We start from the raw sequence: 21,522 nt of genomic DNA on the forward strand, positions 1-21,522 counted from the left end.
TGAGAAGTCATAACTTCTAAATTATCAACTTAAAGGCGAATTCACAACTTTAGAAACTGTGAAAGAAGCATAATATGTATTTCATGTTTCACAACCCTGTTTCATGGTGCTTGTGCTTGTGTTGTGAAAAAAAGCAAAAAATTATTTAATAATTTAAGTGAATTGAGTTTTTAAGTAAGTAAAATTAACTTACAATATTTTGTATTGTTTATATTTATTTATAACATGTGCTCAGATAGTTGTAGAATAAGTTTTCTATGATGTTAATATGATTTAAAATTAACCATGTGTTTCGGCGACATGCCGATTTTATATTAATTAATTTTGTGAAATTTTAAACAATACTGTTGTTTATTTAGAAATAAATGATAATGAACATTGGACAATTTGTTTTTTTAAAAGAGTAATTCAGGAGTTTTTATATTAATTTGACATATAAAGTATTGAAGAAGGATCTTAACCTCAAAAATTTGATCGTTTTTGAAAACAGATGCACTTTGATTAATTTGACAATATTGTTAGAAAAGAAGTTAAAGTTATTTGTAGATTTTTAAATTTAGGTATTTTATGCAAATGTGACGGTGGTTGAGAATTTAAAAAAATTGACACTTCAATATGTTGTACAAGTATAGATTGTTTTTTTTTTCAGATAAAGTTTCAACATGAGTCGATTCTTTGCAACTGGCACTGACTCCGAGTCTGATAGCTCGTCAGAAGAAGAGCAAATTCAACGCGCGCCAGCAGCAGCTTTTACTGTAATTTTATTGTCAATTATTTGTTGCTTCGATAATTTTTTTTTTTATTAAATATAATTTTCTTTTCAGTTCAGCGATGAAGAGGAAGAACAGAAACGAGTTGTTCGTTCTACTAAAGAGAAAAGATATGAAGAAATCACTAATCTTATTAAACTTATACGAAATTATAAAAAAATCAGGGACATGAGCAGTATGCTTACAAGTACGTTGATTATTATTATTATTATTATATTTATGTAATATGTATATAAAATTATAAAAAATTGAATATTTTTTAGGTTTTGAGGATTTAATGAGAGCTTATCAAAAAGCTTTGCCGGTGGTGATGAAGGAAGAAAGTGGACAAACGCCTCGTTTTTATGTAAGATGTTTGGTGGAAATGGAAGATTTTATCAATGAAGTTTGGGAAGATCGTGAATTTCGTAAAAATATGTCAAAAAATAATTCTAAATCATTGACATCATTACGTCAAAAATTGCGAAAATATAATAAAGATTTCGAAGAGGATATTGGCAAATTTCGTGAAAATCCTGATCAAGATGATGACGAGGAAGATGATAAAGGTAATGTTTTAATTATATTAAATAAAAATTTAAATTGTGAAATAAAAATATTTCTCCTTAGCAGAGGAAGCTGAAGAATCAGAAGATGAAGAAGATCGCGCTGCTGCTTTTAAAAAATCAAGCGTAGAACCTGTACCCGATGTTTCTAAATTCAAAGTAAGTATTGCAAATAATAACTTAAAATTTATAATTTAAAAAAATTTTTATTAACAGAAAGGTGTTGCTGATGGTGACGAAGGTAGTGAAAGCGATTCCGATTGGGGAAGTGATTCCGATAGTGATAGTACAAGCAGCGATGATGAAGGACAATATCAAAATATTCGTGAACGATTCATTAAAAAGTATATAAAAAATGATCATATAGAATAAAATTTTTATTTTTTAATTAAAAAAAAAAAAAAAATGTTTGTTTAGAGCAACTGATAAAGAGGACGATGAGGATAAAGCAAAAAAGAAGGAACAACGCAAGGAGCGTAAGGAAAAAGAAAGAAAAAAGAAACGCGACGAAGATGATGGCGAGGGTGAATGGGAAACTGTTAAGGGTGGTGTTGCAATACCATCTGAAAAGCCAAAAATGTTTGCCAAGGACGCTGAAATAAATGTCACTGCTGTTTTAAAAAAATTGACCGAAGTTATTGCGGCACGTGGCAAAAAAAGAACTGATCGTCGTGAACAAATTGAACTTCTTCATGAATTACAATTAATAGCTGATGCACACAATCTTGGTCCTGCTGTTGCTGTTAAAATTAAATTTTCCATTGTTTCATCAATTTTCGATTATAATCCCAAAGTTTCCGATGCAATGAAACCTGAATATTGGTCAAAGTGAGTAAAATTATTTTAATTCTTTAAATTAAAAATGAAATATAAATGTATAAAATTTGAAATATAATTTTTATTTTTAGATTGCTTGAGCGTATTTCCGAGATGTTGGACATGATTTTAAATACACCGGATATGCAAATTGCTGATACAGTTTCTGAAGATGAAGAACAATATGAGAAAGCTCCGTACAAAATGCATGGATGTGTTCTCACCTTGGTCGAGAGGCTTGATGAGGAATTTACCAAACTTTTAAAAGAATGTGATCCCCACAGTAATGAATATGTCGAAAGGTAAAAATTTCAACAATTTTTGTATTATTATTTCAAAGAAATTAATATTAAATTATTTATCGACAATTTTTATAATTTAGATTGAAAGACGAGAAACAAGTGGCTTCTATTATAGACAAAGTTCAAGAATATCTTGAAAGAAAGGGAACAGTTTCGGAAATTTGTCGTGTCTATCTTCGGAAAATTGAACATCTTTATTATAAATTCGATCCAACTGTTCTCAAGCAAAAGGATGTAAGTTGTCTGAATTTGAAAAGTGTTTATAAAAAATTAATTTTAATCATTTTTAGGGAGAAATTGCTAAGGACGTTGTTACTACCGTTCAGGTTATGGAAAAACTTTGCAAATATGTTTACGCTCACGATGGTACTGATCGTCTCCGAACGCGTGCTATTTTATCCCATATTTATCATCATGGTTTACATGATAATTGGTTCCAAGCTCGTGATTTAATGCTTATGTCACATTTGCAAGAAACTATTCAACATTCCGATCCAGCTACGCAGGTAAACTAATTGAAAATTAATTTATTTACTATTTAAAAAAATAATTTCCATTAAAAAATTTAATAATCTATTATAGATTCTTTATAATCGTACAATGGCTCATCTTGGTTTGTGTGCTTTTCGTCATGCAAACATTAAAGAGGCACACAATTGTCTTGTTGATTTAATGATGACTGGAAAGGTAAAGGAGCTTTTAGCACAAGGTTTGTTGCCACAACGTCAACATGAACGTAGTAAGGAACAGGAAAAAATTGAGAAACAAAGACAAATGCCATTCCATATGCATATTAATTTAGAGCTTCTTGAATGTGTTTATCTCGTTTCTGCGATGCTCATCGAGATTCCTTACATGGCTGGTAAGTAATTTTTAATTACATTTTCTTAAATATATTTTTGTAATTTACTTTTTCTAAATTTAATTTCTATTTAGCTCATGAATTTGATGCAAGAAGGAGAATGATTTCAAAGACCTTTTATCAACAATTAAGATCAAGTGAACGTCAATCATTAGTTGGTCCACCAGAATCAATGCGTGAACATGTTGTCGCAGCAGCAAAGGCTATGCGAAATGGAAATTGGTTGGCGTGCAACAATTTTATTATAAATGAAAAAATGAATGCCAAGGTATATTTTATTATAATTTTATGATATTGCAATCAGACTAGAATATAATTTAATTAAAATTGTTTTCCTTAAGGTATGGGATTTATTCTATCAAGCGGATAAAGTTCGTTCAATGCTGACAAGATTGATTAAGGAAGAGGCGCTAAGAACTTATCTTTTCACTTATTCTCATGTTTATGATTCAATTGCAATTCCAAGATTGGCAGATATGTTCCAATTGAAAAAAGCTGTTGTCCTTTCCACCATCAGTAAAATGATTATCAATGAAGAGCTCATGGTAATTAAATATTTATTCTTTGTATAAGAAAAATGTTTCTTTTTTACTCTAATATTAAATTTTTATTAAAGGCGTCGCTGGACGATCCTACAGAAACGGTTGTTATGCATCGTAGCGAACCAAGTCGCCTTCAATCATTGGCTCTACAACTCACGGACAAAGTGAATAATTTAGTTGATTCCAATGAACGCATCTTTGAAATGAAACAAGGTAAAATATTTTTTTGCTCTATTTGCTATTTTTTTTTTTTTTTAGTTGAAAAGTAATTCTTGAAATTTATAAAATTTTTTATTTTTAGGTAACTTCTTCTCAAGAGGTGGTAATCAAGGCAATTTCCGTGATCGTCAAAATTACAATCGTCAGGGACAAGATTGGGGACGTCAAAGACGTGATCGTAATCGTGATGACAATCGAAATTATTGATGGAAAATCATTTAATAGTGGAATTTTTTTGTAAATTCCACAATTTTTTTTTATATATATATCCAATAATAAAGTATTAGGATTCAGTGGAATAAAAACGGTAATAATGTCTTTTCTATATTACAATGAAATTTTTACTAAAAAAAAAACATTTTATTGAATAGTTTATTTACATGAAAATTGTAATATATAAATTCAATTTTATTTTCAATCTTAAATAATAATAAAATATTCTTTTTCTTTAAAACAGAAAAATAGTTTTCTCTATCTAAATTTTTTATCGTTAAGAATTTTGCACAGTTTCTATTAATTTATTTCCTGTTATACTGCTATCAGATACTAAAACAAGACGAATTCCAGCCGATTTTTCAATGAGTCGACAGGCGGATATTTCTGCATATGTTATACCACCTATAATACAAACAACAATTGTTTTTGGTGTAATTACGCCATGTGTTCCAGTGACAATGCACTCTGATAAATTCGTTAATTCCTCGAGACTCTTTGGATCGGTTTGATTGGCAACTGTATTTATTATTTGCGCCTAAAATCATATTTTTCAAAATGATAATACAATATAATTTTTTATCGAATAAATTCTGTAACTTACAATTGCTGGTATATAAACACCACTGAAAACATAACTCGGACAAGTGGGACCTTTAAGATCGACATTTTTTGAAGCACTGGGAATTAATTTCAATTTTTTTGCATTCGTCATCCATTTACTTGTCCAATTTGGCAATTTATTGAGAACATTGTCAGATCGATATTTAAGTAAATTTACTTTTTCTAATTTATGAAACAATGGTATATTTTGATATCCGTGTGCATGAAGATGTGCTTGTTGAATTGTTTGTATTTCACTGCGTGTCACTCCATCGCTAGTTATTGAAAGTAAAGCCAAAAGTCGAAGACTTCGTAGGGGATTATCGTCTATTAAAAAAAAAAAAAATTAAATTAGATTCATTTTTTAAAAAAAAGGAAATTTTTCATCTCACCTATATTTCGCTCAATATATTCTAAACATTCTTTTCGTCTTGTACATTCTAAAATAGATTCTTCAATCGAGTGAAGATTCTCAAATTCTGAGCCTAAAACACCAATTGCCGCCTCACAGGCAGAAATATGAAATTCAAGTTGTTGTTTCACTTCCGTTGTTTTTTTTAAAGTCGTCGCTACATAATGCTTCATTTCCGCCAGTTTCATTCCTTGTGTTGATTCCTGTTCATCTAAAAAAAAGAGAATTGTTTTTAAATTATTTAAACCTAAAAAAAATTTTTTTTTTAACGTAAAAATAATGTACTTTTCAATAACTTGGCCTTATTTCGCAACGTGGGAAAAGCATCGCTAAAATGTTTATCTCTTACTTCGCCATAAACTTGATCTTTATTTGGATCGAGTTTTGTTTGTGTGCCACCAAGAGAAGCAGTTCCAATATTAATATCAACAACCTCACTGAGAAGACCTAAATAAGTGACAGACGTAAGAAGTGTCGATACCAAATCAAATGATCTATCCATGAGAATTAATGCACCAATTTCATGTTCACTACTTGGTGTACCAAATGATTCTTCAATTGATTTTATCATTTTTAATGTCTGTTGACTATGTTTGCCAAATGCAAGTGTCAATCGTGGTGCACCGAGAATTAATTTTAAAGACCACAAATTTCGTGCTAAAGCCGGAAGTAATCCAGTGTCTTTATAATAATAAAGATCACTGAAAAATGAAATTTCCATTGAAAGAAAATTACCATCGTAAAGAATAAATTCCCAAGAAAGTGAACGTAACTCGATTAATCCAGCGAGACCTTAAAAAAAAAATGTTTTGTTGAAATAAATAAAAATTTTGAACGGGGCATTTTATTTAAAAGAAATTAAAATTTATTTTACCTTCTTCTTCAACAAGTGAACGAAGAGCTAGAGGAACAAGAGGAACAACCAAAACATGATGAGATAATCCAGGAGAATTAGAACGCTCAGCTTGAATTTGATCCAAAACTCTTTTACATGCAATTAAATCACAAGACGAAATAAAAATACGTTGAGCATTCGCAGGTTTTAAACCTTGTTCCATTTTAAATATTTTCTCAACTCCATATCGCCTGTAAAATTTTAATTATTTTACAATATATGGTAACTTACAAAAAAAAAATGGAAAATTTTTTTCACAAAAAGTGAAAATAAAAAATATACCTTAAAACAGTAACTCCAACAAAACAGTCTAGCAATTTCATTAATTTTTGTTCTATTATTAAATCTTTTTTTCCAGCAATGCCATCTAAAATTTCAATTAGCTTCCTTTGACTAATTTGCTGAAAAGCTCCCAATTTGTCATCTAATGTAATATCCATTATTATTTTTGAAATATACTTGCAAAATTTGTTATTTTAATGGACCTCGATATTTCTCGTGTTTGTTAAATTGCTAATTAAGACTGTTAACAACAATTTGTTTTTCATTTAGAACTTTGAATTATTTTGTTTAAAATTATTGGTCAAATTATCTTACCTAGAAATTGTTGTTTTACAACTTAATTACTTAACAAGTCATCGTGGTAAAAAATTAGAAAATATATTTAATATATAAATATATAAATTACATTGAGTTGGAAATTAAAAAACATTTTTTTAAGTGATTGACAGATTAAAAAAATACATATTTTTGTTGACTGTTGACATTGTGCAACAATTAGAATTAGGTTACGTCCACAATATGCAAATCAGGGATGGGTTACATTGAATGTGATTGGCTCTACAAAAAAATACGTGAAAATGGAATTTTTGTAGAGCCAATCACATTCAGTGACATGCATTTTCACGGTCCAGAAAAAATGTTCATCTGATCGAAATTATAGGTATAAAAGCACCTTAATACAATTTGTTCAAGTGAATATTAGGCCGTATTCATATTCGTCAAAAATATTTTACGTCCAATTTAATGTTCTTCCAAATTAACTTTCGCTCTTTCTGATGTTCGGAGTTTGTAAATTCGCCATAATGCACTTTCGACTTTTTAACTTTGGGGAAAAATAATCCATTTGAATGTGACATACATTGAGAGAAAATTTGTTTCTGAAATTGGCTACCAGTTTAGAGCGCTGCGGTAGATTTTTATTAAAGCTACTTTTATATCGTTCTGGAAAAAATATATCTGTCCTTCTCTGATACACATTAATATTCTGTAGTAAAAAGAGATAAACATTAAATTTCTCTATCTGTCCCATTTTAGCATAATGTATTGAGAAAGATGATTATCGATTTCGTAAGAGCCTTAATAATTGTGCATCGTTTTGTTATTTTTTTTATATGTTTTGTGCCGAGCTGTCAAGTGTCAAAGAGTAGTTAATGTTTATAAGTTTAATATAAAGTTCGTGTAAACTATTTAGTTCTCGAATCATTGTTAAATGTTTCTATTTTTTGAAGTTTGAAAAGAACAAAGGAGTGTTCATGTTAATGGAATATTAAACCAAAAAAATAAAAACTGCATGAACGTATTGATAATATAACGTTGAAATTAAGTGACTTATATTTTAAAGGTTAGATGGGGAAGATGAATCATATTACGGAAGCAAATATTAAGCAATGTTTATCAAAAGTAAGTAATCATATAAAAGCTACTGATAAATCAGTTACTTGATTTAATATGTTTTTCTTCTATACATATTTTTAAACTTTATAAAATACATTTAAATTTATTTTCTTATATTTTTATTAATAATTGCATTAAAATATTATTTAAACGGTATTTTAGGGAATTAATTTTAATAATATTCTATTTCAGTATCACAATTCAGATGTCACTCGCAGAGATGTTGTCAGTGTTTTACAAATTTACAAAGGATTGCAGCACAAAATGGAGCCGTATGGTAAACAAATGAAACTGACATTGTTTTTGTTTTGTTTTTTTCTTTTATAATAAGATAAATATGTTTTTTTTAAAAGTATTCAACGATGGATCTCGTAAGGAACTTATTAATTTACAAGGAACAATACCTGTGACGTACAAAGGGAATGTGTATCATATTCCAATAAGTATTTGGGTGATGGACACACATCCAAATAATGCGCCAATGTGCTATGTTAATCCAACTCCTGAAATGAATATTAAAGTTGGTATTTATGTGGATCATAATGGAAAAATTTATTTACCATATTTACACGATTGGGTTCCTGTAAGTAAACAAAAAAATTACCATTACTTTTTTCTTTATAAATATAAATATTTTTCATTATTTTATCAGCATTCCTCGGATTTACTTGGTTTAATACAAGTGATGATTGTTACTTTTGGTGATCATCCACCAGTTTATGCAAAATCTTCACAACCAACCACGACACCTTATCCAAAACAACGTAAGATTGTTTTTATTATAATTTTTCTTTGTTTCAAGATTTCTGTTTTTTAATATTTTTCTTTTTTTTTTAGCTTTTATGCCTTTACCTGGAGGAGCATCGGGAGTTAGTGGAGGAGGTTATCCACCTTATCCACCTTCTTCGCAAATGGGAAGTTCGGTCTTTCCTCCATATCCAGTAATGTCCGGTGGATATCCTTATCCAAATTATCAACCATCGGGAATTAGTTCCGGTTATCCTCCAAGTCAAGGAGCAGGTGGAATGTATCCTCCTTATCCGCCATCAACACAACCGGTAATTTTTTTTTTTTTAATTTTAAAATAATTCGAGTTTATTATCAATATTAAATGAATTCAATTAATTTTTAATATTTTAGTCACCGACAGTTGCTGGTGGATCTGGTGGTTCAGGAACAATAACAGAGGAACATATTCGTGTCTCATTACTTTCTGCTGTTGAAGAAAAAATGCGTCGTCGTCTTCGTGAACAATTTTCACAATTGCAAGCCGAACTTGAAACATTGCGTAGAACGCAACAAGAATTAACAAATGGTTCAGCGCGCTTAACTGATTTATTCAGTAAACTTAATAAAGACAAAGCTGAATTGGAGAAAAATATTAATATCCTTCAGGATAAAGAATCCGAATTGGAAAATGAAATATCGAAACTTTCGGATAACCAGGCAATTGATGTTGATGAAGCTGTTACACCTATTGCACCTCTATATAAACAGTATGCATTTTTAATAATTTAAATTTTCTAGAAATTCTTTTTTTTCGAGATAAAAAGTTTTTTAATTAGAATAAAATCTTGAAAAAATGCTTTTCAGAATGCTAAATGCCTTTGCTGAAGAGGCGGCAACTGAGGACGCAATTTATTATTTAGCAGAAGGACTTCGTAGTAATATAATAGATTTAGACGCATTTTTGAAACAAGTTCGTCAACTTTCAAGAAGACAATTTATGCTCAGAGCATTAATGTCACTTTGTCGACAAAAAGCAGGTTTGGCTGGTTGAATTTGACTCAAATTTGCCGTTTTCCTTTCTTTAAAAAAAAAAATATTACATCGCTTTATAGATACAGTTAATTCTCTATTTTTTGATTTATGTTAGAAATATATTCCAAGAAATTTTAATCTGTAAATGTAAAATATCAAAAATACATATAAATACTATATTAAAAATGACATTACTTCATTAACAAAAATTTGATCATTTTTTAAAATTAGTAACAAATTGATATTTTAGAGAAATATTTTTTATCAAATTCTGAAAAAAATTTGTTCTATTGAATTGTACATTAAAAAACACATTAGAGAATAATTTAAAAAATGCAAATTTATTAGATACAATTATGACATGGTAATTAAAGTTGAAATTCTTTTTAATGATATATAAATACTTTCAATAAAACTAAAAATAATCGTTAATAAAATTGGTTACATGCGAGAAATATTAAGTGTTTTCTTCTTCTTTTTTTTTTTGTTTATACAAATATCAATGAGAAACTTGCCATTGTGAAAAATATTTTTCTTTTTTTTTTGGTGCTTTGAAGAATAATTTCACAAAAAAGCAATACCCTATATTTAAAAAACACTTAATTTTTCTTACGATATAATTCTATTTGTTCATTTACATGTTAGAATTTTTTTTTTTTTTTTTTTGTTTATAACAACGTCATAATTGATCATTTATTCTGACTTACGTAGATTATACTTCTCTATAAATTTCCTTAATATTAGAACTTAACAAAAAGAGAATTTGTTTCAAAAATAAAAAAAAATAATTAAAGACTAACACACTTGGTTTATAATTAAGTCGGAATATACTCAGTTTTCTTTTTCTTGTTCTTGAAATGTTATCAAATTGTGTGCTTGAATGTTATTTTTAAAACGTCGTGAAACTTTTGTCCGATCAGTGGATTTTTGTTTTAAACTCTATTACTTAGATTAAATTACAAAATAATTGACTTTTCTTTTTAATTAAGGAACAAACGGAGAATATTCTCTCAGTCCATTTTTTTTTTTTTATAAACCACAAGTTAGAAAATATTATTTTCAGCACGATCCACCAGTTTGTTGTTGATAAACCTCTATGGTATCTCCTTCTTCCATTTCTAATGAACTCGGCGTATCTGTTTCATTTATTGGTTGTCCGTCAAATCGAAACCGAACGGCAGCAATAGCCAAACCCTACGATTAAATTAATATTATTTTAATTTTGTTAATGTCTATTTACATTTAATTTTCAATTTAATAAATTTTTTATTAAAATATTTATTTTCACAGAAAAATAAATTAAATTTGAAATTAAAAATAAATCAAATTTTAATAATAAAAAGGGGAAAGTAATAACTATGATTAAAAATATATTAAATATGACGATTTATTTCATAAAATTAAGAAAAATAAATACTTACCACTCGATCACAATATGCATTCATAAGTTTTCGTAGAGGTGTGTGTTTCTTAATTTTAAATTGCACTACTGCACTATCTTGACCCAAGACCTTAAGATTTATATGCTCGGATTCTGTTTTCGAGTCCTATAATATGAAAGTAATAATTAAATATTTATTTTATGTATGATTAATATAAAAATGATGAATGCGGCTAAAATGAAATTTTAAGGTTAGGAAGGCATTACCTTATTTTTCTCGTCAGACATTGTAGCAGTTTTAAATAGAAAATTTTTTCTATGAACGTAATATTTGGAACAGTCAATATTCACAAACCCAGAGAATGCTTATTAGATTGTTTTTATCAGTAAAATTAAAAGAATTTTTCTGAAATCCCGCTCTTTCAACTTGTTTGCCAAACTCGCGTCTTTCGTTTTCGTCAGTTTTCGTTACTTTAAATTTGTCATGCCAGGCATAAACCAAATAGTAATTATTAAGCCGCATACACACAAATATTAAGCTCTTTATTTTGTCTCGTACCGGAAATTGTACAAAAGCGCAGTCTGTTGAAAGAAAATTTAACTAGATTTCCGTTGTCCAAAATCCCCACACGTCATAATTCTCGTCAACTACCGCACCCTGCTTTAGTAAAAATTTAGTAACTTTATAGTAATTTTTAATTTTAACAATAAAGTCACTAAATATTTACTAGAGCAAATGGTGTACTATTTTATAACTCCATGACCCTATCTATATCATCCTCAGTAACATATTTCTAAGGTAGAACTTGCATTGCTTTGTGTTTTAATTGTTAATAAGTCCCCGAATTTAATCAATTATTATAATTGTAATGACTCTGAGAATGTAGTTTTTCGTTTTGTTGATAAGAGTGGAGTCTACTTGAATACAGGATAAATTGCAGGTAATTTTAATATGTTCGATAACGAAATTTAAAAATATTGTGAAATTATAGTTGCAAGGATGCCGGTGTTTAGCGCGCTATTTTAGTTCATCTCTTTTTATTTCCTGTAATTGTAGCTTTATATTCTTTTAATGTTTTTTTGTCAGTTTAAAACAATTTATTTAATATATAACATTTTCTAATAAGTAGAATGTTTTTAATATTAATTTGCAATTGATGGTTAGTATTTATGCAAAACAAGATTGTAACCAATTGCAAAATGGCGGTTCACAAGTTTTAACTTATTACTGAGCATAACCTCCTTTTTGTGCTTGTGTTTAGCTTCTATCTATCAGTTGTACATAAATTTTTTTCTTTATAAGTTAAGTGTCATAACATTTTTTGATTATTTGAAATCATTTTTTTATAGATAATTTAGATTTACAATAATAACCTCCAAATTATTGCATTTCTAACATATGTATACCATAGAATGTTTTGAAAAAAAAGTAAGATTTTTTTTTTACATTTATATTAATTTTTTAAATTTAATAATTTTACATTAATAAAATAATTAATAAAAAAAATAAGAATAATATTTTTTAAGTTTTGCAGATATTACTTTTTATTTTAAACTAATTTTAATAGTTAAATTTTTTAAAAACGAATACTTTACGTATTCTAATTGAAAAGTCACATGGACGCTTTATTATTAGGAGAATTTGTTTAGATTAAAAATAAGTCATAATAATGCAATTTATTTTTTTAATTTATTTATAAAAAAGATAAAAAATTATTACAAAACAACGATTTAATAATTTTAAAAGTGCAAAAGTTTTTTTTTTAAAGGTAACGTAACGTAGTATACGAAGTTTTGAAAAATTATTCTATATTCATGTCACTTTATATCCATTGGTTTTTGAGGTTACACATAACGAATTTGAAGTCAATTATCAAAAATTTTAAATGTCGAATCCAATATGGCGGTCAATTTTTTTAAATATTTAACCATTTTGGTTAACTCGGGATTTTTTTCTAAACTAAGTTTTATTTTTCAGTTTTTTTTTTAATTTCCCTTAAAAAGCTGAGAGTCTTGAATAAAATGTAAAAATAACTAATTTTTTTTTTACTTTAAACTAAAATCAGAACTGTTTTTTATTTGAGCAATGAGTTTCGAATATAAAAATAAAGTTAACTTATTTTTCTAGGTAAACAATTAAGTATCATTCATTAATTTAATAATGGATTCTGAGAACGAAACACGAGGTGTCGATTCGGAAGTTCCGACAGAGGAAGAAAAGCTCAACGTTGACATTGATCAAGATACAAATAAAGTGTGTTTAGATGTAAAAAATGTCGATTCAGATAAGGAACCAATTGAGGATTCTGTTGCCACTGGAAGTGAGGAAAAACTTTTAGAAAATAATGACAAAGATTTATCCAATGTTGATAATGTACAGGAACAATGTTCCGAAGAAGAGCCAACAAAAGAATCTCAAACTTGTGTTGAATCTGTCAATGTTGATTCTCATTCTGATGTAGTTGAACCAATGCAAATTGACACTGTTGAACAAATGGAACAAGAAAATTTATCCAAAGCACAAAATGAAGAAGACGATTCTGTTAGTATTTCGAAAGATATAGATGGAATATCAGATATGGAGTCACAAGATCCTCTTGATCAAACAGAAAAGAAAAATGATGTTGAATCAATTACAAATGTTGACGATGTTTGTTTATCGGATGATGCAGTTGATGAGTCAGGAACAAATGCAAATAATTTGGATGACAATTCAGTTGAAACAGAGAATAAAAATGATGAAGCGCCTGAAATTGTTAATTCACCAGAAGTTATGGATATATCAAATACTAATAAGGATAATGATAAAGAAATTGACAACGATACGGAAAAATGCAATGCAACCGAAAATGAACGAGATGATAAATCACCAGTAAATTCCGATTCGGGCGAAAAGGAAAGTACATTAGGAAAAAGTTCTCACGAGCAAGTCAATACTGAATTTGTACAAATAATTAGCCAGGAAAAACAAGATGATTCACAAATAGAAAATCATTCAATTATGGATGCTGAAGATCCATTTGGAGGTGATAATCTTATAACTGAAAATGATGAACAAAGTGAGAATGACGCTATTGCGAAAAGTAAAGCAAATTTTGAAGAAGGGGAAAATGAGACAATTTCCAATGAAGAGAAAACAAAATCAAGTGATGAGAATAGTTCTGTAAAAGATGTTGAGGTCAACATTGTCAGTGAGGTAGTGAAAGAAAGTGAAAAAACAGAGGAAAAAGAATTGGAAGAAAATAGTGAATCGAAGACGATAACAGATAATGAAGAGAAAGATAAGGCTGATGATAAAGAAGGTGAAAAAGAAAAAATTGATACAGAACCTTCAATTTTGCCTGGACAAGATGATGAATTGTGTATTATTCCCGATTCAATGAAAGAAGTTGAAGATAATGAAAAAGTCACTGATACGCCAAAGGAAGTGGAACAAACGGAAAAAATTTTAGAGGACAATGCACAAAGTAATGAAAAATCAAAAGCTACATCTACAACGGAAGCAAAAGAAAAGTCTCCTGTTAATGAAAATTCAGAATTAGAAACTGTTGTCAGAAAGGAATTACCCAAAGTTCAAACTGTGACAAAAGTCACTCAGTCTATAACCGATGTTATAGATATTGAAGACGATTTAGAAAAGGTTGTTGAAGTTGAAGAAATTCAATCAACAGAAACATGTAAACAGTGTAATCAAGTTAAAGTATGTAAAATAAAAGTGAAAGTTGGTACAGATCTTTTTAGTGTTTGTTCTAAAGCATGTAAATCAGCATTCAAATCGGCAAACAATAAAGCAATGGACATTCCAAGCGATGGTGTTAATTCAAAAAGAGAAAAACGATGCGCCAGTTGTTTATTAATAATTGAAAGTAACGATGAACGTTGTCTCTCTTGGGAAACAATGGAATTTTGTAATGAGGAATGCTTGGGAAAATTTCAAACAAAATATGGAAGTTATTGTCGAAATTGTAATGGTTCAGTTCAACCTGTTAGTTTGGGAAAATATTGTGTGAGATTTGGTTACGATGTGAGGCAATTTTGTTGCTCGGTATGCTTAGAAGAATTTAAAAAAGGATTAAAAGTTTGTACCTATTGTCAAAAGGACATAAGTGCAGGAACAGAAGGATTTTTAGCGCCCGTTGGAGATAAAGGACAATTTAAGGATTTTTGTACTCAAGACTGTATGGAAAAATACTCAAGAATGAGCTCAACTGAGCCACCAATTGCTGAGAAAAAAGCTTGCAGCGTTTGTCAAGAGGTAAATTAATTTAATAATATAAATTAAATGTTTAAATAACTGTTTAACAAATAAATACAATTTTTTTTTATAGGAAAAATTGGTTCACTGTGAGGTACAAATTGACAGAGCTGTTCCAGTTGCAATTTGTAGTGATCCTTGCTTTGCTGCATTTAAATTTGTGAATAAAGTTGATCCCGATCAATGTTCTACTTGCAAGAAATTTTTCGAACTTCCAAACAAAAAAAGTTTTGTTGTCTTTTATGAAAATGATGCTCATACATTTTGCACAAAAACTTGTCTTAATATATTCATTATTACAAATCGAAAAATCGTCCCTTGCAGTTGGTGTAAAGTGAAAAAATACAATTTTGATATGATTAAAAAGGAATTAAAGACAGGGACAGTCATGATGATGTGCAGCTTAAATTGTTTGACACTCTATCAGGTATATATTTGATATCAATGAAATAATATTGATTATTTATAACGAAAAAAAAATTTTATTTTCAGGTTTCAATTAATGCAGTCTCTGCTAGAAGAATAAAGTGTGACTATTGTAAAGAAGTTTCTCAAGCGCAGTATCATTTAACAATGTCGGACGCTACAATTCGAAATTTTTGTTCCTACAATTGTGTTATGAATTTTCAAGGTCAATATACAAAATCACCCATTACAATACCATCGAGTGATGATCATCCCGTACCCACGGGAGTGCCAAAAAGAACAATACCACCTAGATCGATAGCCCCAACGCCAGCAAAGATTGTTGATATTCAGGCGAAGAAAATTATGCCCGTAATATCGTCGGTAACAAGTTTAGCGACAATAGGCAATGGTCAAGTGAGTCCAACAACACAAGCAAATGCCGTGACAAATACAGTAGTCTCACCATTGGCTGTACAAACAGTTTCAAGTCAAACGCAAGTCATTTATAAACAACAAGTGATAACAAGACCAACTAGCCCAGTGAAAATTCACAATAAATCGACTCAGTGTAAACCACTTGTTCATACAAAAGGTGTTTCTGTGCGACCACATCCTTGTACAAAAGAAACACAAACTGATGAAATTCCAAAAACAATTATTCCCATTCCTGTACCAATTTACGTTCCCTTTCCATTGTACATGTATAATATGCCATTTCCAGTTCCAACGCCGATTCCAATTCCAATTCCAGTTCCAATTTTTATACCGACAACGAGAAATAGCGCGAAAGGTATAATGAAGGATATTAAAAGGATACAGGAGAAAATACCATCAGATCCATTTGAAGCTGAATTACTAATGATGGCCGAAATGGTTGCTACTGAAAAGAAAACAACTGACAGTGACTCTGATTCTGTTGACGAGAACAGGTATTTACTATTTATTTTCTGATATATAAAAGGTTTCTATTAATTTACAAGTTTTTACTGAATTTTGTATGTGATATATATTTTAGAGATGAACCTGGAGATGATGCTTCAAATACCCAGGCAGACGGTTACAATGCTGAAGATGTTGATTCAAATAATACATTTAGCGAAGACATGTTCCAAATGGCTTTAAAAATGGCTACAGGTGAATTAGATGAACCTGCAGTTGATTTGGAAGCTGCTTTAACACCAAATACAATCACACCATCTCATTCGCAAACGCAAAACGATGCACCTACTGAAAATGACGGTAAGACCAAAATATTCAATAGAAACTCATTTTTATTAAAAATAAAAAGGAACTAACAAAAAAGTAGTATTTTCGACAGAATCGATTTTAGTCTGACAGTTAAAAATTTGATTTTTTATTTTGCAGCACCACCTGAACGTCAACCTTCAACACGTGGTAGAAAACGTATGGTTAATTATAAACCTCGTTCGGCACCAAGCAAACGAGGAAGACGTTCATCGAACACAAATGACGTAGCTCTTGCACAACGTCCGGAACAACAACAACCAGCTACTCAACCACCTCGATTTAATGAACCTGCCGAAAAACCAGATGCAAATATGGCTCTTAAATACACATTTGGCGTTAATGCTTGGAGACACTGGGTAAATATTTATTTAATTTACAATTCAAATACTTTTTTTTCACAAATTACAAAATTTATTTATTTATGGTCTAAAAAGGTATTTGAATTTGATGTTACTTATAAATATATTTTCTTGTAGGTCGTTACTAAAAATGCCGAACTTGAAAAACAAAGTACTCCAAATCGAAAGGTTAAATTGTTTAAGGTCGATTTGCTTCAATTAACTGCGGATGAACTTAACTACTCATTAGTTTTATTCGTTCAAGAAGTTAGAAAACCAAACGGTGCTGAATATGCTCCAGACACAATATATTACTTATGTTTAGGTAAAAAAAAAAAACCCATTTTTTTGGAAAATAATTTTCACATACATATAAGAAATGTTAAAAATTTTTTTTCTTTCCAGGAATACAACAATACTTATTTGAAAATAATAGAATAGACAATATTTTTACTGATTCATATTATGAACAATTTACGGATAATTTGAATGAAATCGCAAAGAAATTTTCTGTTTTATATAACGACGCACGTAAGTAATTGACAAATTTTTAGAAATTCTAAATGGATTGTAAAATAATAGTTTATTCAGAGATTTATGTAGCATTTTTTTTTTTCAATAGAATATATTGTTACGAGAGTGGAAGAAGAACACTTGTGGGAAAGTAAACAATTGGGAGCACATTCGCCTCATGTACTACTTAGTACATTGATGTTTTTCAATACGAAACACTTTAATTTAGTGGTAAATATTCGAATTTTCTTTATTTTTATAAAAAGTTCAAATTAAGTAAATATTTTCGATATTTTCAGACAGTGGATGAACACATGCAACTATCTTTTTCACACATAATGAAGCACTGGAAAAGGAATCCAGCAGCAACGCCTTCTTCAATTGCGGGAAAAGCTCCAGGTTCAAGAAATGTTTTGTTACGTTTTTATCCCCCTCAATCTGCATTGGGTGTGTATTTTTCAAAAATTATTTTTTATGAAAATCAATTTTATTTTGAATAAAAAAAAAAAATTACATTTCCATTTTAGAAGCCAATTCGAGAAAAAAGAAGGTTTATGAACAACAAGAAAATGAAGATAATCCATTAAGATGTCCTGTTAAATTGTATGAATTTTATTTATCAAAATGGTACGTATTTTTCAATTCATTTTTTCAATTCATACATAAATAAAATTGAAGTGTTAAAAATATTTAAGTAATATTACTTTTTTTCCGAGGCCTGTCTAAATATAAAAAATTCTTTTTGTTTTAGTCCCGAAAGTGTAAAAACACGAAATGATGTATTTTACCTACTACCTGAAAGGAGCTGCGTTCCAGACAGTCCAGTGTGGTATTCAACATCCCCTCTCGCTAAGGAGCATCTTGTAAAGATGTTGCATCGCATTAAAATGGTCAAAGAAACTAATATTGCACTTTTGAATAGTTAATTTTGTCATTTAAAAAAACGTGATCTTCAGGTTTTAAGCTCGTCTTTGACACTACGATAAATTTTAATATAAGACGTAATTCTTTCAAAAAAAAAAAAAAAAAAAAACAATTTTTTTCAGAATAATGAAATTTATTTGAAAAATTGTGTAGAAAGATTGATGACATTTAGACCAATTTATGCTGATACTGATGATTCATTTATTTCCTATTGGACAAATTTAAAAACACTGTTTTCATTAAAAAAAAAAAAATTTCGTAAATATCAAAACAATTTATGAATGTATTTTCCAAGACGATACTTTCAGTATAGAATATTTCTAATTACGCAGTGTCAGAAAATTTGACTTTCGACTGTACAGTGAAAAAAAAAAGTAATTTAGCATTTAAATATAGATTTGAATACTAGTTGTAATATTGGTATGGAATAATTTCGTATATTTAATTGCTGTGAATAGACAAATACATTTTTTTTTTTTTGGACAGAAAGTAAATACTGCCAAAAAAAAAGGAAAAAAATGCAACACACATTAGGATTTAATAGCTTTTTGTTACTACAAGTACATGACTTCCATATCGAGAATAATTTCTGGAAATAAATCATAACTTAATGTTATAAAACATATTTCGAATTATTCTTTTTCTTCCTTTTTGGGAAAAAATGTAAATTTTATTAACAAAAAAAAAAAAAAAAAAGAATTAAAAATCATTACCGTAAAATGGGGTAAAGTCGGCGTTTGGGGGTAAAGTCGGCCGGCGCTTTAAATCATTTTAAAGTTTAACTATTACTTTTTTCCAGAAGAAATCCGAGTTTTATTAAAAATGTAGTTAGAATTAATGTAAATTAATAAATGAAATACAATATTTAAGTGTTTAAAGCGCCGGCCGACTTTACCCGCAAACGCCGACTTTACCCCATTTTACGGTAATTTTGAGGAGTTTAAGAGAAAAAAATTTTTAATTCTGAAATTAATGTATTTCTGTAATATATATATATACAAAATATTTGAAGTAAAATGTTTTTAGCCAGTTTTCTTTGGTCGTGTAAAAATACGTGAACGTTTTTGTTTCTGACGTGAGACTTCTAAATGATGAAATTGTGAATAGAGTTCCGAATATATTTCATCTTGTTCTTCTTTTGGAATTGTTTTTCTGTAAATAAGAGACAAATTTCAAAATATTGTTTAATTTTCCAATTGTATTTTTTTATTGTAAATTATTGTTAATTGATTACTTAAATAGATAAACTATTTTCACAGTTTTAAAATTAAAAATATCAGAAATCAATAACTTACCGGTACATCTTCATTAAATCATACTTTTCCCAAGGTGCAGCTGCTTTTTTTAATTTTCTCGTACGATTTTTATTAAGAACAATTGATTCTTCTTTGATTCCTTGTAAATTTAGTAATTCATACTTTGTTATCCATGGCGGAGGCAATAGTGGAATTTTAATAGGATTTACTGGAACTTCCGTTCTACCAATTGTAAATTCAGCTTCCATATCGAATGGAAACGTGCTGTATTCAAGTGCACAATCTCGAAGATATAGTAACTGATCGTCTAATCTTTTCTCTAATCTGTAAATTTAATTAAATCAAATAATTTTGTATTCAAATTTTCATTTCATCGAAAATTTACATGATTGTTTATTTAATCGAACAAATCGATTTGTACTGAATATTAAAAAAAAAAAAATTAAATTACCTCAAACATTCAACTTTTTGAATACAAGGATCATAGAGATCATAATCCATTTCAACGGGCTGACCATCTACAACATTTCTAAGCATAAATGAAGCTCTCAAACCACTTCCTTGTCTATAAATACAAATTCCAACAAATCTATTGGACTTTCCTGGTGCATGAATGTCAGAATGCGTTACTGCCAATATAGAACCTACATAAAATTCAGGAATATCCAATATTGTCCTTCTTGCTAACATATCTTTGCGTTCCATTTTTTCTTTAATTGCATTTCTATGAGATGGTGTTGGATTTGGTAAAAATTCTGGATAAATAAACCGATATTCCGGAGGATGTGATTTTAATGATGTATTATTATTTGTTTCATTTTCTTCACGTTTTTTATAATCTGACGATTTGATAGAAGGAATCTCAGCTACTGTTGAGAAACTAGAATCTGTTTTGTGAAAAATTATTTATTTACATTATTTCTGACGATAAAGAAAATTGAAGCTAAATACTTTTGTACTAGTGCATTTTTTTTTACAATTGAACAATTAAATACTTTACGAAATTAAATATAATTATTATGTAGTAAGTATTTTTAATGATAAACCGATATTTACATATTATACTCACGTGTTTTTATTCTTAAAAAAAATTGTGATCTATTTTTTAAATCACGAATAAAAATTCGACTAACTAATGCCATTTTTTTAATCTTTTAGAATAAAAAAATTACTATAAAAAAGGGTTATAAATATTGCAGTTCAAATTGTAAAATTACATTATTATCAACGAATTATCGTTGCAAAAATTGTTTAATTTTACTTCAGTTATTATTGTAATAATAATTGTTTGAAGGTTAGAAGTACACAATGGGCCTAAGGGCCAGCGCACAATAATTCTTCCAAAACTTAAAGTGGCGTTCACACTTTACTTTATTGCGTGAAACAAGGATTAAAGGCCTAAGCAGAATAGATTCTTGAACGGGAACGCAATCGTAAACGGAAACGTAAGAATGAGTAAGAGAAGGATAGCGAATATTTTTATTCTTCTCTCACCCATTCTTACGTTTCCGTTCACGATTGCGTTCCCGTTCAAGAATCTATTCTGCTTAGGCCTTAAAGTATATGTTTGTCTTTCTCTCTC

The 21,522-nt window shown here is 28.9% G+C and overlaps 6 protein-coding genes across 7 annotated transcripts; 3 read left to right on the plus strand and 3 right to left on the minus strand.

Annotated features, from left to right (window-relative positions):
* The first annotated feature begins 43 nt into the window (after nucleotides 1-43).
* Nucleotides 44-4,518, plus strand: LOC127282755 (eukaryotic translation initiation factor 3 subunit C). Of its 2 annotated transcripts, none has more exons than XM_051307232.1 (15): nucleotides 44-174; nucleotides 650-755; nucleotides 825-957; nucleotides 1,034-1,318; nucleotides 1,380-1,474; nucleotides 1,532-1,659; nucleotides 1,733-2,143; nucleotides 2,224-2,433; nucleotides 2,514-2,667; nucleotides 2,724-2,939; nucleotides 3,016-3,295; nucleotides 3,370-3,563; nucleotides 3,637-3,840; nucleotides 3,912-4,050; nucleotides 4,139-4,518. In XM_051307232.1, the coding sequence occupies exons 2-15, from the start codon at nucleotides 663-665 to the stop codon at nucleotides 4,261-4,263; spliced, it is 2,667 nt and encodes an 888-aa protein (XP_051163189.1). In that variant the 5' UTR covers nucleotides 44-174; nucleotides 650-662; the 3' UTR covers nucleotides 4,264-4,518. The 2 variants fall into 2 exon arrangements, with proteins under 2 accessions (XP_051163189.1, XP_051163199.1); XM_051307242.1 differs by having other exon boundaries at nucleotides 1,383-1,474.
* LOC127282764 (vacuolar protein sorting-associated protein 33B) lies at nucleotides 4,395-6,966 on the minus strand. The gene is made up of 7 exons (XM_051307252.1): nucleotides 6,777-6,966; nucleotides 6,462-6,702; nucleotides 6,159-6,370; nucleotides 5,570-6,076; nucleotides 5,265-5,495; nucleotides 4,874-5,199; nucleotides 4,395-4,807 (listed from the first exon to the last, which is right to left on the minus strand). Exons 2-7 carry the CDS (start codon nucleotides 6,617-6,619, stop codon nucleotides 4,547-4,549), a joined length of 1,695 nt encoding a protein of 564 aa, XP_051163209.1. The 5' UTR covers nucleotides 6,620-6,702; nucleotides 6,777-6,966; the 3' UTR covers nucleotides 4,395-4,546.
* A 572-nt stretch (nucleotides 6,967-7,538) lies between these two features.
* Nucleotides 7,539-10,554, plus strand: LOC127282348 (tumor susceptibility gene 101 protein). The gene is made up of 7 exons (XM_051306525.1): nucleotides 7,539-7,862; nucleotides 8,049-8,133; nucleotides 8,210-8,439; nucleotides 8,509-8,620; nucleotides 8,694-8,914; nucleotides 8,997-9,352; nucleotides 9,450-10,554. Exons 1-7 carry the CDS (start codon nucleotides 7,809-7,811, stop codon nucleotides 9,634-9,636), a joined length of 1,245 nt encoding a protein of 414 aa, XP_051162482.1. The 5' UTR covers nucleotides 7,539-7,808; the 3' UTR covers nucleotides 9,637-10,554.
* LOC127282355 (small ubiquitin-related modifier 3) lies at nucleotides 9,940-11,487 on the minus strand. The gene is made up of 3 exons (XM_051306538.1): nucleotides 11,266-11,487; nucleotides 11,039-11,164; nucleotides 9,940-10,811 (listed from the first exon to the last, which is right to left on the minus strand). Exons 1-3 carry the CDS (start codon nucleotides 11,284-11,286, stop codon nucleotides 10,677-10,679), a joined length of 282 nt encoding a protein of 93 aa, XP_051162495.1. The 5' UTR covers nucleotides 11,287-11,487; the 3' UTR covers nucleotides 9,940-10,676.
* A 284-nt stretch (nucleotides 11,488-11,771) lies between these two features.
* On the plus strand, nucleotides 11,772-19,309 carry LOC127282829 (zinc finger MYM-type protein 3). Its single transcript, XM_051307354.1, has 12 exons — nucleotides 11,772-11,939; nucleotides 13,127-15,253; nucleotides 15,327-15,680; nucleotides 15,746-16,590; nucleotides 16,677-16,900; nucleotides 17,027-17,265; nucleotides 17,386-17,572; nucleotides 17,653-17,778; nucleotides 17,870-17,991; nucleotides 18,060-18,207; nucleotides 18,288-18,387; nucleotides 18,512-19,309. Exons 2-12 carry the CDS (start codon nucleotides 13,160-13,162, stop codon nucleotides 18,684-18,686), a joined length of 4,614 nt encoding a protein of 1,537 aa, XP_051163311.1. The 5' UTR covers nucleotides 11,772-11,939; nucleotides 13,127-13,159; the 3' UTR covers nucleotides 18,687-19,309.
* Nucleotides 19,310-19,638: 329 nt separating this feature from the next.
* LOC127282834 (39S ribosomal protein L19, mitochondrial) lies at nucleotides 19,639-21,266 on the minus strand. The gene is made up of 4 exons (XM_051307366.1): nucleotides 21,010-21,266; nucleotides 20,392-20,827; nucleotides 19,980-20,264; nucleotides 19,639-19,836 (listed from the first exon to the last, which is right to left on the minus strand). The coding sequence occupies exons 1-4, from the start codon at nucleotides 21,080-21,082 to the stop codon at nucleotides 19,707-19,709; spliced, it is 924 nt and encodes a 307-aa protein (XP_051163323.1). The 5' UTR covers nucleotides 21,083-21,266; the 3' UTR covers nucleotides 19,639-19,706.
* Nucleotides 21,267-21,522: the final 256 nt, after the last annotated feature.

This window comes from Leptopilina boulardi, unplaced genomic scaffold (genome assembly GCF_019393585.1).
Source record: "Leptopilina boulardi isolate dan_hultmark-lab unplaced genomic scaffold, ZJU_Lbou_2.1 LbouV2_114, whole genome shotgun sequence".
NCBI lineage: Eukaryota > Metazoa > Arthropoda > Insecta > Hymenoptera > Figitidae > Leptopilina > Leptopilina boulardi.